Source organism: Gouania willdenowi, chromosome 17 (genome assembly GCF_900634775.1).
Source record: "Gouania willdenowi chromosome 17, fGouWil2.1, whole genome shotgun sequence".
Classification (NCBI taxonomy): domain Eukaryota; kingdom Metazoa; phylum Chordata; class Actinopteri; order Blenniiformes; family Gobiesocidae; genus Gouania; species Gouania willdenowi.
The window spans coordinates 32,237,485-32,254,426 of record NC_041060.1 but is presented as its reverse complement, the minus strand read 5'-3'; the positions used below and the strand labels follow the sequence as shown (position 1 = coordinate 32,254,426).

General features: G+C 37.8%; 1 protein-coding gene across 1 annotated transcript in view; it reads left to right on the top strand.

Annotated features, from left to right (window-relative positions):
- cyp7b1 (cytochrome P450, family 7, subfamily B, polypeptide 1) overlaps positions 1–16,942 on the top strand; it is a 36,063-nt gene that overhangs the window by 10,278 nt on the left and 8,843 nt on the right. Inside the window, exon 2 of the mRNA XM_028473595.1 lies at positions 10,978–11,114. Within this exon, the coding sequence (XP_028329396.1) occupies positions 10,978–11,114 (137 nt within the window). The remainder of the gene's footprint in view (positions 1–10,977; positions 11,115–16,942) is intronic.

The following is a 16,942-nucleotide window of genomic DNA, read 5'->3' as shown; positions in this document are numbered from 1 at the left end:
CTTTGTAAAACAGTCTACTAAGCCAGCCCTAATCAATTAGCGGCCCGCGGGCCACATGCGGCCCGAAAGCAACCCTCAAGTGGCCCAAAGGCAACTGCTAAATGACTTGGGTCCGAGAAGTATAGAAAAACATATTTTAGTAACACTGAAATGTTCTTACAAAAATTCCTACATTATTATAAACATTGAATGCAACACAACCCACAATGCATTGTGTTGTTGTTGAGGCGGAGTTAGCAGTTCTATGCAGGTGAAAATCTCAGCATGTGTTTTTCTACCCTGAAACGAAAATTGAAGAGGAAAACCGTCGGTTTAATCCATCATGGACAGACAAGTATTTATTTACTTTACCACCAGGTCCGAACGCCAAACCAATGTGCTTACTCTGCAACGAGTGCGTTGCAGGGCTGAAAGACCATAATGTCCGGAGACACCACACTGAAAAACATGCTGCGAACAAACTTTACCGAGGGACCTCATGAGAGGGCGGCTAAAAACTCAGGAAAGAGCCACAGCAGCTTCCCTTCGTGTATCATGGATCTTGGCAAAGAAAAAGAGGCCGTTCACAGACTTAGAAACTGTGAAGGACTGCATGTTGGCTGTCGTGGACAAAGCCTTAACCGACGATAAAGTTAAGAAGAGTGTGACATCTGCTATCAAACAGGTACCCCTGTCTAACACTTCCAACATTCGCAGAGTTGACATTCTCGCCACAAATGTCTTTGAGACGCTGCTAAAAGAGCTCAGAAAAGCTGATAATATGACTGTAGCAGTAGACGAGTCAACAGATAGAACTGACACAGCACAGCTTTGCATGTATGTCCGTCTTTTTGACGGGAACGTTTTCAAAGAGGAACTGCTGGACAAACAACAGGTGAGATACTGTTTGAAAAAATATCATCATTTTTTGAAGATAATGATCTGGACATGAAGCGCGTGTGCATGTTTGTTACGGATGGGGCTCCATCCATGGCTGGAAAAGTTAGCGGTTTGGCTGCACGTTGGTCCGCTGTTGCGCCTCAGATGACAACCCTGCATTGTATTGTGCATCAGACTGTATTGTGTGCAAAACTGAGCGGCCATTTTAAAAAGACAATGGACAATGTGATGGCTATAATAAACATTATTCGCTCAACATCGAGCCTCCAACATTGCTTATTTCGCCAGCTGTTGTCGGGGATGTCTGCGGAGCACCAGGACCTATTGTTGCACAACGACGTAAGGTGGCTCTCCAAAGGCTCATCCACCTTCCATATCACTGACGTGATGACAGGTTTCGTTGCTCGGTAGAAAGAGAACTTTACCAGTCGACTCAAGAGGCTTGTTCTGCCCACAGATGTGATGAGCTTTGCCAAAAATCCCTTCACTGCTGCAACACACCAGGACTTATCCACCAAAGCAAAGCAAGTGGTCCCCTCTATTGATGAGGGGAAATTCATACTCGAGCTTGTGGATATGCAGTCATCCTGAACCATGGCTCACGAGCTTCACAGCAATGGACCTGCAAGGTTCTGGTGTAATGTCAATGTACACCAGTTCCCTAACATTAAGAAAGTTGCAGTCCACTTTCTCAGTATGTTTGAATCAACATCCACATGTGAATCAAGCTTTTCACACATGAACATGATAAAAAACAGCTCTCGTTGCTCTCTGACTGACAGTACTCTTAACCACTGCCTTCGGATGGTATTGACATCTTATGAGCCAAACATCCAAAGTGTTTCACTCACATCTACATAAGTTGAGATGTAATGCCTAATGTTAAGTGCAATAAAGTAGTGTGCTATAGCAGAAACAAAATGTAGTTTTATGTATTTATGTGACTATTTTCTTTTAACTTATTATTTCACTTAGTTGCACTTTTTTATGCACATTGATGTCAGCTTTATTTAATTTCAATGGGATAGTAACTGTGTCACCGTGCCCACTGTTTTTGATTATATGCACTCAGAATGTGACCGTCTCAGATGAGACCAAATATGGACAAATTCTGTTTTTTATTTCAAGAGAAGAAAAATACCTCAAGTTCTGAAAAGTTGCTAAGTTACTTTTTTTTGCACTTTCAGATGTGACCAAAACCAAAGCTGTCGTTTCTAATCTGCACTTTGTTTTTATGTTCACATGTACCTTAACATGTGCTTGTATTGTATTGTATCAAAATGTGTTTTGTGTTAATGTGTTTGAAATGTAAAATTTAAAGAAACCATATTTCAACACAGGTTTAGTTAAGCACTGCTCTTCTGCTGTGTTTATGTCCTTTTGGATGTAGCAATACGTTAATAAACATCCAGTGTGTTCGTTATCTTTTCTATTTGTGTTTATTTTTAATGGTTAACTTTGCTCACTGTCTGCTAAAAATGTCCACCCCAGCTCATGTCCTTAGTCTGAAAATCTGGCCCGAGTCAATTTTTAATTGAATAGCCCTGTACTAAGCTATGCACAGTTCACAAGCCTTACGTTACACTACTTGTTATTGTTGTTAATTGTGAAGAAGAAAGAAAACCATAATAAATAGTTGTATTTAGTTTTGGCCCAGGTCTTTGTGGGGGCCAAAGGTCATTACACGTCCTCTGCGTGTCCATGCACGTGTGTGTTTATTCCAATATTACTGCAGGTCCCACATAATACCTCATTTATATTTGAAAAGTGCATCTTGGAATCAGTCTTTTGAATAAAATGTTATTACTTGTCTCTACAGTGTGTGAGTATTTATTAGTGGAGGTCCTATACCAACCATGTGTAACTCTCTAACTACATTCATCATGAGTCTTCACCAATTCAGTAAATTACTTTTAGCTTTAAAGTCAGGCTGGAACAAAGATTAAAAAAAAACTTAAACTTTACTTCACAAAATTTCTAAATTTTCCACACCGGTGGCTCTCAGTCGCGGGCCGCGATCCCCCTACGCTGTGAAACATTCCTGTTGAGAATCCTGCTACCGGGTCATGTCGATGAGAGAATTGCAAATATAGTAAATATACTAAACACATTTAGGCTACAGTGCATAAAGTGACTGTATATCCACGTTTGTTATTCGTTTGGGATTCGTGAGTACAAACTGAACTGAAGTTGCACGTTCCTTTTTTTTTTTTTTTGTCCGAGTGAAGTGGCCATCTTAGTTTTAGGCCCCAACACATTCTAGCTTCGACTCATGCTTTGTGTGGGCCCACATTAAGTTTTGATTTGGCAATTTTTCAGTTTTGTATTAGGTAAAATGTGTGTGTGTTTTTATTTTTCTAATTTTATTAGTCCTATTCAAAGAGTGAATTTTCCTTAAGATTTATTTAAAAAATACCAAATTTGAGTTAAATGTATTTATTTTTGTTTAAAAGCTACAAAAAGGGTTTTTGGTGTGAACTAAAAGCTTAAATGTTTGTTTTTTTTTCTTTCTACCTCTGACGAAATGTTGTAAGAAGATGGGTTTTTTTTTTAAGGTTTAAAAGCAAAAACTAAAGAAGTTTTATTCCGGTATTTTATTTGAGCAATTTTGTTTATATAATACTTTAAGCATTTGTGTTTAGTTTCCCAAATAGAGACTTCTAAAATATTTATTTTTTGTTTTTATAAATAAATATCTGTGACAGGGTTATTACATTTAAAGTTTGGTTGAGTGGTGTCCTTATTTAAGTTTAATTGACTAAGTCAAGAAAGGTAAATTATGGTCAAATATAAAGCAAGTACATTTAAGGATAATAATAAAACGGTTTAAATGACAAACTCAGGCCCTGTCTCATAGTACTACACACTTAAGGAATATATAACATAGCTACTTGGGATAAGGGTTACACAAGTATAGTGAGTATTGAGTAGTTACCGTAGTTACAAGCATAGCATAGATTGTTCTTTGGAGATTTGATAGTATAGACAGATCGTGTGATAACAGCTCCAGGAGCCCCAGCTTAGACGCACGTCAGACAAAACCACAGGTTTTAGTTACTGTTTAAAAATTTAAAGAAGTTTACGTTACTACATCAAGTAAAGTGGCAAACACTGAGGTCAGAGATAAATGTTTTATCAAAGTTTTAAAGGGGACATATCATGGTTTTAAATCCTTCCTTTTTAGATATAAATCATACAGTTGTGGTCTATATAAAGTGGAACTGCACTGCTTGGGTCTGAATTCCTCATTATTATAGCTCCACCCCTTTTCTACCTCTTTTCTGAGGTGCTTCTAAGATCAACTCGTTTTGGTGCGGTCTCTTTAAATGCAAATGAGACACTTCATACCCCGCCCCCTCTCAGGTTCAACTCCACCCTGCTCGGCCATTTTTGTAGTTTGATAGAAGAGATATGGCTATGTAGCGGTGCAGAAAAAGTTTATTCACATGTTATTTACACAATGTCAACAACAGAAGACTTGTCCATCCAGCTTTACATGTTGGAGCCAGAGTCGGACCCAGTGGAGCGAGATGAAAATGAAGATGATGAACCTGCAGAACCCTAACAAGTGAGCTAACACAAGCACCGAGCTAACGCTAGCGCCAAGCTAACGTCACGAAATGCATTTTAATAGTCTTTTCAAAGACAAAAACGGCAAAATGAACTGACTAATGAAAACTTTAGACTTAAATTAAACCACGTAGGCCATATCATCAAGGATTTAAAACGAGCACACAGCGCTAACATATGAAGACGGTGCAACTGTTAATGCTAACAAACCAATGACAGGGACGTCTTATCATCACACTTTTTAGCGTTATTTACAGCTTACCGAAGTGCTCTGTTCATCGTCTGTAAAGATAGAAGGAATTGAACCCTCAATCAGACAAAGTCTTTCAGCAAATCCTTCTTTATACTGGTGGAGGTTGATGAAGCAAGTCAACCTTGAAGTGCTGCGCGCACACAAAAATGATCTTACCCACAGATGTGGGTACATTTCTGTGAAAAATAAAACTCAACCAGGCACTTTGAAAAGGTTCTGATGCTGGGAGACGTTGTAATGAACCATAAAAATGGCGGATTGCTTGAAGTGTTGGGCCTGGAGTCGATGTCCTAATTTGGCAGTTCCGCTGACGTTATTGTTCAAAAAACGTAATAAAGAATCTAAAAAATCGAAACAGATTGAAAAATATGACCAAAACAGAATATAAAGATATCAACGAAGCACCTGAAGAGATTAATTTGAACTTTTCTGTGCTTCTAAACAATCTAAATATACATCAAAATGCATTTAAGGGCTAAAAAAGTGGATTTAGCATGATATGTCCTCTTTAAAAAAATAACTATTGGGTGATCAAATTTACCGGTTCTCCTCGAGAGCGTCAATCCTACATGTTTTAGATGTCTCCCTGCTGCAACACACCTGAATCTAATGATTGTGATGTCACACAACTCTACAGAAACCCTGATAACGAGCTACAAGCACAGGGTTCCCACAGATCCTTAAAGGTCCCATGTCATGCTATTTTTCACCCATCTGGAGATGGGTTTATTTTCCCAAACTCGCCTGTTTTCCAGAGTTTTAGTCTCTACACAAACAGGCTGATTTGCGACCTACTTATGCATACTTCTGAGTGGGCGTGTCTATAGATGGGACACTGACTTCCTCCTCCCCACACGGTGACGTAGGGCCAGAGGACGGCCCGTCCAAAGATTTTTTTAATGACTTTTCTCAATCGCTTTTATTTTTGTTGTAGTTTGATAGATTTCTGGCTATTTTTGTAGTCATCTAGTGTTTTTTGAGTGATTTTGATTATTTTAGTCTGTTTTTACTTTTTTTTCACTCAATTTTTTTTTAAGTTTTATGAACACAAAAACAACATCAAAAACCTTGTTTGGGTAACAACACTGCATTTACACCATTAACCAATTGTTCTGCCATTCTGTATTTTGTATTCAGTCCATTTGAGCTTCTTGGAGTCACAGTTAATGAGTTAGTTTTTCCATTGTGTCGATTCCTTCAAGAATTGTCAGCTATTGTTGGTGGTCTTTCCCCAGTTCCTGGTAATAGCTTTTTTAGAAGCCACTAGAAGAATCTTAACCAGATATATATCGTTTCCCACTAGACTTTCATCAGGGAAATTACAAAGATATAGTGCATTGCTGCACATTGGAATCCCATAACCCGTCACTTGTAGCTCTTCTTGAGGAGGATTTGGGTCCAAGAAATGTTTATTATATTTATATATATATATATATATTCAGGATATATAATAAACATTTCTAAGACCCAAATCCTCCTTAAGAAGTGTCATCAATATAGGAAACGTATTTTTTTTCTCAAGGAAAGCTATTACATCATCCGCAAAAAGTCCAATTTTGTGTTCTAACCCTTTTATTGTAATTCCCTTTATTTCTTTATTTTGCCGAATTGCCTGAGCCAAGGGCTCGATACAGATAGCAAAGAGTTCTGGTAATAGGCAGCATCTGTTTTTACTTTTTTTGTGTATTTTACTGTCATTAGGCCCTAGCGCCACAAGCTGGTGAAGGGCCTCTTGCTCTTGTAGTGGCCATGCTACAAGGGAAGGGGCGGAGCCTATGCGAACGCCACGTGCCCGTCAGTGACCAGGGACCCATGGCATGTTGTAGGCATGCTCCTGCGTTTTCCGAAAATGTATAGTTCATGGTTTATTCTTTCTTTCTTTCACGGTGTCAGAAACCGCTGACCTACTTTTCACCCACTGAACCCTTATGTAGAGTCTCAAAAATTCAAACAAAATTAAATTGCACGCTTCTCTAATTTCAGGCTGTTTCCGATTTTAAAAATGCAAAAATTTGATGCTCCAGCGCCCCCAAGTACTCCAAAAATGCATTACGAGATAAGAATTGCCACAAAATGAATTAATTGTAGAATCATGACAATTAACACAGAAGTAGACCATGACAAGACAAGTAAAAAATATTATCCAGACCATGCCAAAAAATACACAGGAAGTCCAGAATCTTAAATTGAAAATGGCAAAATTGCTATTTTTGCTCACGTATTTTTTATTTATTTATTTTTAACTTTTTTTATTTTTCCATTAACAAGACACAATTATATGTACATGTCAATGAATGTATAAAACTACAAAAACACAATTAGGCCAGTTCAGCAAAACCTTTGAGTGTCCAAGAACATACAATGATGGACAGAAATGAAAGTGTACAATTATGTATTCTCATCAAAAACAATTGGATTTGTGGACAAGACCACATCACATGTATTAAAGTATTACAGTGTTTACATTTCCAACATAGTGTTGAATCTAGCAACCCCATTATAAATAATCTACTTGTTGTCCAATAAAAGCGGTGTAATATTTTGAACTGCGTTTGTCTCGCTCTTAGATCTTTGGATAAAATACGACCATTTGCAAATATTTTTGCCCAGTCCTGGTCATCAAAATAATTCCCTAAATCTTTTTCCCATACCCATGAGACCATGCTTTTATTCTCACCGAGGCTGAACAACAGCTTGTAATATTTTGAAACCTCTTTCCACATCCTCTGAAGATGTCATATAATTGGGTGGAATTTGTCACCCTTCCTAATTTACTTAGGACGTGGCCCCGACGTCGTCGCCATCTTGGTTTGTTGTTTGAGCCCTCAAATGCTTTTTAATATCGCCACTGGTGGCGTTCTTCTTTGGTTTCGACATCCTTGTGCAGTTATGCAGTCTTCTGACACATTACGACCGTTAGTTCGTGGTCGTGGACAAAATCATCAGGATAAAATAAACACTGCTTGACGGAGTGTTTAGCATACGCAGCCATCTTGCTAACCGTGTCACGAGGCCATAATCGCACACGTTGTATTTTAACGCATTTCTCCTGGGCATTTCACTGACGGGGTTCAAAATTGTTGGAGGTCATCTCGAGAAGTGGGACACGAAAAATGTTTTTGATAACTTTTACGGTGTTTGTAGGGCGGAGCCGTGAATTTTGGGCAAAAATGACAAAATATAAATTTTTTGGAAAATGCTTCCATTTGCACATACAAACTCCGATTTGCATCAAATGTGAATCCGTTGTTAAACCCCCGGGACTAAACCAGCTCAATGTGGAAAAACGGATATTGGCACATTAGCGCCTCCTACGGCGTTTCACCAACAGGGCTCAAAGTTGCTGGAGAACTTCTAGAAAAGTGGGACTTCAAAAGTTAGCCATAGATTTTTGATAACTTTTTCAGTGTTTGCAAGGTGGAGCCGTAAATCTTGGCCTAATTTTATGTATTTTTTATTTTTTATTAAATGCTCCCATTTGCACATATGAAGTTGGATTTGCATCAAATGTGAATCAGTTGTTAAACTCACAGTCCTAAACCTACGGTGGCTGGGACGTGTCAGGTGAATGCATTTAAAGAAATTAACACAAATGCAAAATGGCCACAACGGAAGTGTTTCCGACGGACCGGTAATACAGACGGACACGTTTCTGGCGGATGTTTTTAATCCACCAGAACAGAGAAGAACAAGAAGAAGACATTGAAACACGTATGAAAGTAAGTGAAAGTTGATTAGGATACTCTTATATTTTTCATATCAGGCTATCATAGCAAAATACCCATCCGTCGAAAACACTTCCATTGCGGAAACACTTCTGTTGTGGCCGATTTGCATTCGTGTTGTGACTTGTGTTCGTTTCTGTAAATGCATTCACCTGACACTTCCCAGCCACCGTATAAACCAGCTCAATGTGAAAAAACGGACATTGGCGCGTTAGCGCCCCCAACAGAGTGAAGACAATTGAATATCGGGCAAACGTATTTTAACGCACTTCTCCTAGGGTGTTTCACTGATGGGCTTAAAATCTCTGGAGAACATCTCGAGAAGTGGGGCATCAATTTATAGATTTTTGATGACTTGCATTTTGGCCAAAACCTTTTGAAAATTAATCTTTTTTTAAAATGCTCCAATTTGCACATACAAACTTTGATTTGCAAATGTAAATCAGTTGGTAAACTCTCGGCCCTAAACCAGCTCAATGACGGAAATTGGTGCGTTTACAATTTAGTATGGGGGGAAAAAATAAAAAATGTCTGGAATTTTTCATGAACTTTTGTTTTGGCCTCTCCATCAAAAAGACTCATGCTTTATTTTTTAACGTGTTATTTTGTATCGAGATTCCATTTTGTGTTAATAGGAAGTTGGCTAAATCTTGAAACTTGTCAGCTCAAACTTTAACACACTGCTACTACTACTACTACTACTACTACTACTACTGCTACTGCTACTACTATTACTACTACTGCTACTACTATTACTACTACTGCTACTACTACTACTACTACTACTACTATTACTACTACTATTACTACTACTACTGCTACTATTACTGCTACTACTACTACTATTACTACTGCTACTACTACTACTACTACTATTACTACTACTACTGCTACTACTACTATTACTACTACTACTACCAATACCACTACTACTACTATTACTGCTACTACTACTATTATTACTGCTATTACTGCTACTACTACTACTACTACTACTACCAATACTACTACTACTACTATTACTATATTACTGCTACTACTACTACCAATACCACTACTGCTACTACTACTGCTACTATTACTGCTACAACTACTACTATTACTACTACTACTACTATTACTACTGCTACTACTATTACTACTACTACTACTATTACTAGTACTACTGCTACTACTACTACTTCTACTACTATTACTACTACTACTACTATTACTACTGCTACTACTACTACTACCAATACCACTACTACTACTATTACTGCTACTACTACTACTACTATTACTACTATTACTACTGCTACTACTACTATTACTACTGCTACTACTACTACCAATACTACTATTATTACTATTACTACTACTACTACTACTACTATTACTACTGCTACTACTACTACTACTACCAATACTACTATTACTATTACTGCTACTACTACTACTACTGCTACTACTATTACTACTGTTACTGCTACTACTACTACTATTACCAATACCACTACTACTACTACTATTACTGCTACTACTACTGCTACTACTACTATTACTATTACTACTATTACTGCTACTACTACTACAACTACTACTATTACTACTATTACTACTACTACTATTACTACTGCTACTACTACTACCAATACTACTATTCCTACTATTACTACTACTACTATTACTACTGCTACTACTACTACTACTACTACCAATACTACTATTACTACTATTACTGCTACTACTACTGCTACTACTACTACTATTACTACTGTTACTGCTACTACTACTGCTACTGCTACTGCTACTACTACTACTACTACTACTACTACTACTACTACTACCAATACCACTACAACTACAACTCCAGCAATGTTCTTGGATGTGTTAATACAACAACAAAAATCATAAATTTGTCTTAAGTTTATACTGTATCTCAATAATACATTTCTGTCTAAACAAATCAATGTCAATGCATTGATAGTGTAAAATTCACTGTTATAGGGTGAAGGTGAGGGCCGTTTATTGCCGGTTGCGGCTATATTTTTGTATATTTTTGTGTGTTTACTTTGAGAGCCGCCAATTGCACATCTGCACTATACACTAGGAAAAATGACCCTAATCCTATGTAATTGATGTGGCAATTTCTCTGCCACGTTCTCTGTTATTATCGTGCTTATTAAAAGCAGGTTTTATGTTTATGTGGAGATTTCTTTGTTCATCATTTGTATGAAGTCAGCTGACCTACTGCACATGCTTCAGTTGTGGTTTAGACTTAGAGTCTAGTTGTTCCTCAGAGGTGGAAACACCACAGTAATGCCTAAGGGAGCTTCTTTGACAATGTTCTAAAAAAATGGCTCATACTCTTCATGCAGTTCATGCTCTCTACAGAGTGGCCATACCAGCCTGTCATTGCCCGATCTCATTAGATCCCAGAGGCTAAGCAGGTCTGGGCAAATCAACCCCCAAATAGGAGCCATCTCTTTTTGTTCACTTCTATAGATCCCAAAATCCAAGGTCCTGTCTCACTACTGCAGTGAAATATGTATGTCTTGTGTATTGCAGGAGAGAAGACGAACCCCCTTTAATAAAGGGCTGGATCCCTTTCATTGGAAAAGCTCTGGAGTTTGGGAAAAATGCAAACACATTTCTGGAAGAACACAAAAAGAAGTTTGGAGATGTGTTCACCGTCTTGATTGCAGGTTGGTTGTAAAGTTGTTTCTCTGTTTACATGTTCAGACACGTTAGGTACTTTCTACTTTCACATTCATATCTTTACACTACTGATAGGTCATCAAAGGCTAATCTGGTTTACTACAATGAAGGAGGAATAACGATAACGTTTATGAATAAAGATAAAGATGTATATATAATTATTCATCAAATTCAACCAAGAATCTGTAGAATAGGGCAGTAACCCAGGCTTAGCATCACTAGTTCTTCAGCACTAGAATATGGGTATATTACAGGTCCAATTTTATGCATTATTTCACTCATCTCCATTTGTTCTAAGAACCCCAATTAACCCCAATTTTGAATAATGCTGCTCCTTTAAATTGTGTTCTGTGATGGAAATTCACTTTTTTTTTGATAACTCAAAGTATGACACGATGGAAGAATATTACACTGTAATGTGTACTAGTGATCAAGTGAGGTTCTCAACCCTGTTATCTGAATAACCTTAATAAATAACAATAAATTGACATAAAAATTTTCAAGGAATAAAGTGTCCAACAAGTGTTATATCTGATTTAGGTTTAAAAAATTAAATAGCACATTTTTCCTGTTGTTCAGAGATGCAGTGGAGGCAGGAGACATTTGTTCTAAATCTCCAATTGGCTTGAAGTCAGTAAAGTATTCTCTGAGTGTTTCTATGGTCTTTAGCCTTTGGATTCTCTATTACAAAGCTGGATAAACATATCTGTGCCAAACTGGATCAGTGCGCACTCACATAAAATGGGTGGAGTTTGCAGCATCTGACCAATCACAAACAAGGAGGAACCCTGCAGAGCAGTGACTTCACCATGAAGGAACAGACAACTATTCCTAACAATCCGTTTTCCCTTTGTTCTTTTGTTATTCCGTTTTAAAATTAAATCAAAATAACAAATTAACAGTGTGGTTATTTTGTTTTACTGATTTAAAACCAAAACAGAAATACAGGAAAACCAAAAACCAGATAAGTTATTCATTTTTTTTTTGTTTTTTTTAAACTTGTTTTGTTTGTGTGACGAGGGAAATTAGAGCGAGAAGTAAAGTCCGCTGCACCTCTCTCCCCAGGTCCTGGACCAGGTCTCCACACACAATAGCAGGGCTCAACACTAACTTTTCCAGTGTTGGCACTGAAATAAATTTCAGAAAAAGGTGCGACCAACTTTTTCAGTTGGTCGCACCAGCACAGAATTTGGTTGCACTGCGGTGGCTGAAATAACAGGTAATTTATTTTATATAATTTTAAAAAAAGACGTAACAATTTTTTTTTAAATAACAATAAAGCATAACAACATGTTCCATGTATTCTGTTTTTTTTTTTTTTTTTGGCAGGAAAGCTGTACTTAAATTAACTTATTAGTAGTATAACCAACTTAACAACTTAACATCTCCATTGTTTCACCCCATGGAATTAAATTCAGAGGGTCCAGTTCTTATAGTGGGGTCTCCTAACCCTCTTCCCCTGGTCAGGGGTCTGCAACCTTTACTCTACAAGGAACCATTTAACCTCATCTCACCTGGATTAAAGTCCTCCTGGAGCTGAAAAATACATCTTCTCAATGAAAACAATATAGTGTATTAAATTGTATACAGATAAACTTAAAAATAGTTTAAAATAAAATCAAATAAATGGACATCAATAAATAAAACAGTATCTTACATCTTCAAATTCTTATGCATCTCAGTTTACATGAACTCAATGCTTTATATGAAATTATTTTTTTTAGTTAATTTATATGAAAGGCTACAAAAAGTAACTTGAATTTGATAACACGTGATCATGTGATCAACACATGCTAATTACTAATTTCTTGCCACACATAAAACATGTATATTTAACCTGTACATTGGTGGTTAAATGAATCTGTTCCCACACAAATAAAATCTCTGTTAGTGTTTTTGTTGGTTTAGTTATTTTACCAGGGATTTAAAACTTAAGGTTAGTCATAGATGCAGGAAAGTTGATGATCTGTAGATGTTGTAAGAGGTGAAGTAGGAAGGTGCTGAGTCATTTTTTTAAGTTAACAAATTGTTATATTTTGATTTTATTTGTCATTAATCATTAATAGCCTCTGTAAAAAAATTACTTTATTTCAGTAGTTTTTTAAAGCTATAGGGAGCCATTGCAAAAGAATCAAAGGGCCACATTAGGCACCAGAGCCACAGGTTGCAGACCCATGCCCTGAGAGAACCACAGCTGTACATCTGGCCTGGCATCATAGTCCATCAGTTCTGGTCCCTTCATGATAATTCTGATGAGCCTGTACGCTCTATCGCTGAGCTCAGCGCATTTTTCTTTTACTGCTGCTCTCAATATGAGTGTGCACTCAGTGAAGGACTCGTTATGTCTGGCTCCGTTCATGGACCGCGCGCACTCCAAAGGAGCACATTGGTGTTTACATTACCCACAGCCACGTCGTGTGAGCGCGCACCGTCTCCTCACCCGCAGCGCGGAGAGTGAGAGAGAGAAAGTGCACTCGGTGGGATGTGACAAAGCGCTCAGCTGCTCCGTATAAAATAACGTCAGTCTGTGGATGTTTTAGCTCGTAAAAAGCTGCTCACGTTTACATTTTGTTTCACGGTGTTACGGTCCAAATAGTATCCAGATAAACTGCTGACTGACTATCGACTGTGAGGCTGGTGTGAGGAACAATAGATGTTAAAACTTCTACCATTTGATACTTTTGCAAAAACAATTACAGCTTTTTTGAGGGCAGTACATTTTTATTTTGCACGTTATAGATATCGCTAACAGCAGCCGTCAACACACGCGGTAGTTGATCTCAAGAAACGAGGAGCACCAATAGATTCTTTACACCACCTCTGGTTCCACATATCATGAGCATGTTTTATGTAACATCTATTTTTTGGTTTTGATTTATTTATGTATTAATAACGTTTCAATTCACCAGTAATGTGACTTACAGTATGTGTTGCTTCTTTTTATGTCCGGACCGGGAGTAAAAGTCTGTCCAGTCACCAGTTTATCTGGATACTATTTGGACCGTAACACTGTTCAGTAAAGTTGGCAGATATTCACATGTTCGGACTTCCAGCATCAATAACTCTTTAACAAAATGTCATTGACACAAATTACACCTCTGCCATCAGTGTGAGGTGGACGACATGATACAAGATTATTTTTCATCAAACGCCGCAGAGTGAAAGTCTGTTTGTGTGTCCCCTCTGTGTGGTGAGATTAAAACATGAAGCTCTCGTCCTAGTTTCCCCATAAATATCCAAATATCACACAAACAGAACCAGATTTAATTTTAAAACAGAAAAAACGCTGCTTGTTTGTATTTTGATTTTTTCATTTTCCTGTTTCTGGTTCTAAATTAATAAAACAAAAACAAAAACTATCAGTTTTTTTTATTTGGTTTTGAAACTAAATATTCAAAGAACGAAGGGTACACGGATTCCTAATAAATATCAATAATTAAAATCCATTAATAATAACAAAAAGCCAGAAAGGAATTCTGGCAATAAATTGCAGACTTTGTTAATGCGTTAATTCATTTTATGATGACAGTCATTATTCTATTATTCACGTATCCACTTCATGTTGGGTGCAGTCTATGGTTCCGATGACTCTAGTGAACCGTGCTGCATTCATACAGCTCAGTAAGCCTACATCATAACGTGTAAATTATTTGTATTTCATAAAGCCTATATTATCCACAGGATCAGAAATAAACACTATTACTAATTTTGCTGCAGAACAAAATAAACTTCAACATGAATCAGAACTACTGTCAGAATTCAACACACAACCTTTCCCTATAACATGTTCCTCCCACGTGGAGCTTGTGTGTGCGTGTGAGTGTGATTGAGGCGGTGGGCGTGGACAGCTGGTGACAAAGTGGCTGCTTCTGATTGGAGAAAGCTGGGACTTCTGATTGGTCATCTCCAGGCTCCAGGTGGATGCTGCAACCTTCTCCTCCCTTGTACTCACCACTTCCAACGGACCCGTAAAACAGTGTTCAACACTCAACAGTGAATGTTGTGTTCAGACATTAGTTGCGGGGGTGGCCAACTCCAGTCCTCGAGAGCTGGATTCCTGAGACTTTTAGATGTGTCTCTGCTCCAACACACCTGAATCAAATGAATGGCTCGTTATCATTGCTTCTGCAGAGCTTGATGACCACACATTGGTTTCAACCAGGTGTGTTGGAGCAGGGACACATCTAAAAGTCTCAGGAATCAGGTCCTCGAGGACTGGAGTTGGCCACAAACAACACACACACAAACAAAAAGGGTACAAAGTGCACATGGTCTAGGGTCATATCACCCGTAACTGATAAACCCTCTGAGTAGACCAGAATCACTTCTTTGTAGCAGTAGAATCAGAAAACACTTTATTTATATTTAATTACCATTTCCATGTAAACACGAAGCAGAACACTTTAATTCCGAATGATTTAATTCCGATTTTATAATTCCAAATTAAAACACATCATGTAACTACAGCCATTTTCTAGAGTTAACAGGCAGCTGAGTCAACCGATCCAAGGGTAGCGGAAGTGAAACATATAAAAATAAACATACAGTATTTTTGAAATGGCTAGTGCGACAGAGATTGTTGTTAATGACTTGTGTCATTGTTGCGTGAAGAATCTGAGGGTACATGGTGTTGCCACGGAAGAGCTCCGCGCCGGTATTCATTCCCGTCTGCATGTCGGTAATTCCCAGCTTGGAGGCCTGTGTTACCTGTTGTTCCATGAGTGCGAGCAGAGGAGACACCACGACCACAACCGAATTCTCAGATAGCGACATATTTTTTTTAGCAGTGGGGCCAACTGACATATTAAGCTCTTTCCAAAACCAGTAGGTAGCACCGTGAAAATGTCTCTTTGGGAATTAAAGGCGTGCATTACTGTCCGTTGCTGGTCGTCTAAAATAAAATTTACCGCTGAATTAAACAAACTCCTGGCTTTCTCGTGCGCCAACTTGTTTGTAGTCTTTCTAGCAGAAGCTTCTGGTGCCTAGCGGTGACGTTTCGTGTAACAAACACGTGACTGAAAGAGCCAAACCCGACTTGGTGGTTCTGTTTGTGCTTGAACAGAAACTGCTTTTGTCAAGGGTCATTTTGTGACCCCCACACACACGTGTAGACCATTTAACACTAATGCACAATCGCACATATCGACAAGGCATTTGGTAACACTGTTTACTTGTTTTCTGGAAATTTCTCCACGACTCACTCTTCTCCCCATAGTAGCTCATATTACTGAAAAAAAAAAAAAAAGCTGGTAATTTGTATTATTTCAGAGCGATTTGAACCCCTAATGCCTGAAAACACAAAATATAGCCAGAAAATTCTAATTTTTTTGGAACAATAACATTTCATAAAATTTAACATGTATTTTTATTTTTTAAAGTAAGAGATTGTTTTGGAATACAGAACAAATAATTGAATCTCAATAAATGTCATTGTATTTTCCGTGCTTCCCTTACTAATTAATGATAGTCAAAAATATCATTAAAATGCATAGTTTTAAGTAAAACAGTATCAATTTGAAAATGTGGGGGACCCAGTGAGATTTCTTTTTATGGGGCCCAAAAACCCTGGCCGCGGCCCTGGGTGGGAGTCATTAAAAGTGTTGGTCCAGCTCTCAGGAGGTTTTTATTCAATTTATGACAATCACATGAAACATGAAACAAGTGCTGCAGACACATGTTATAGTGGCCTTACTTAAAGTAACACCAATGATAGTCATCGTCTCAAACACATGTCCTTGTAAATAAGTCAATATGTTCATAGGAGTTGGATTAGGATTAATCAGATACACTAATTTCAAACCCATTTACATACAAA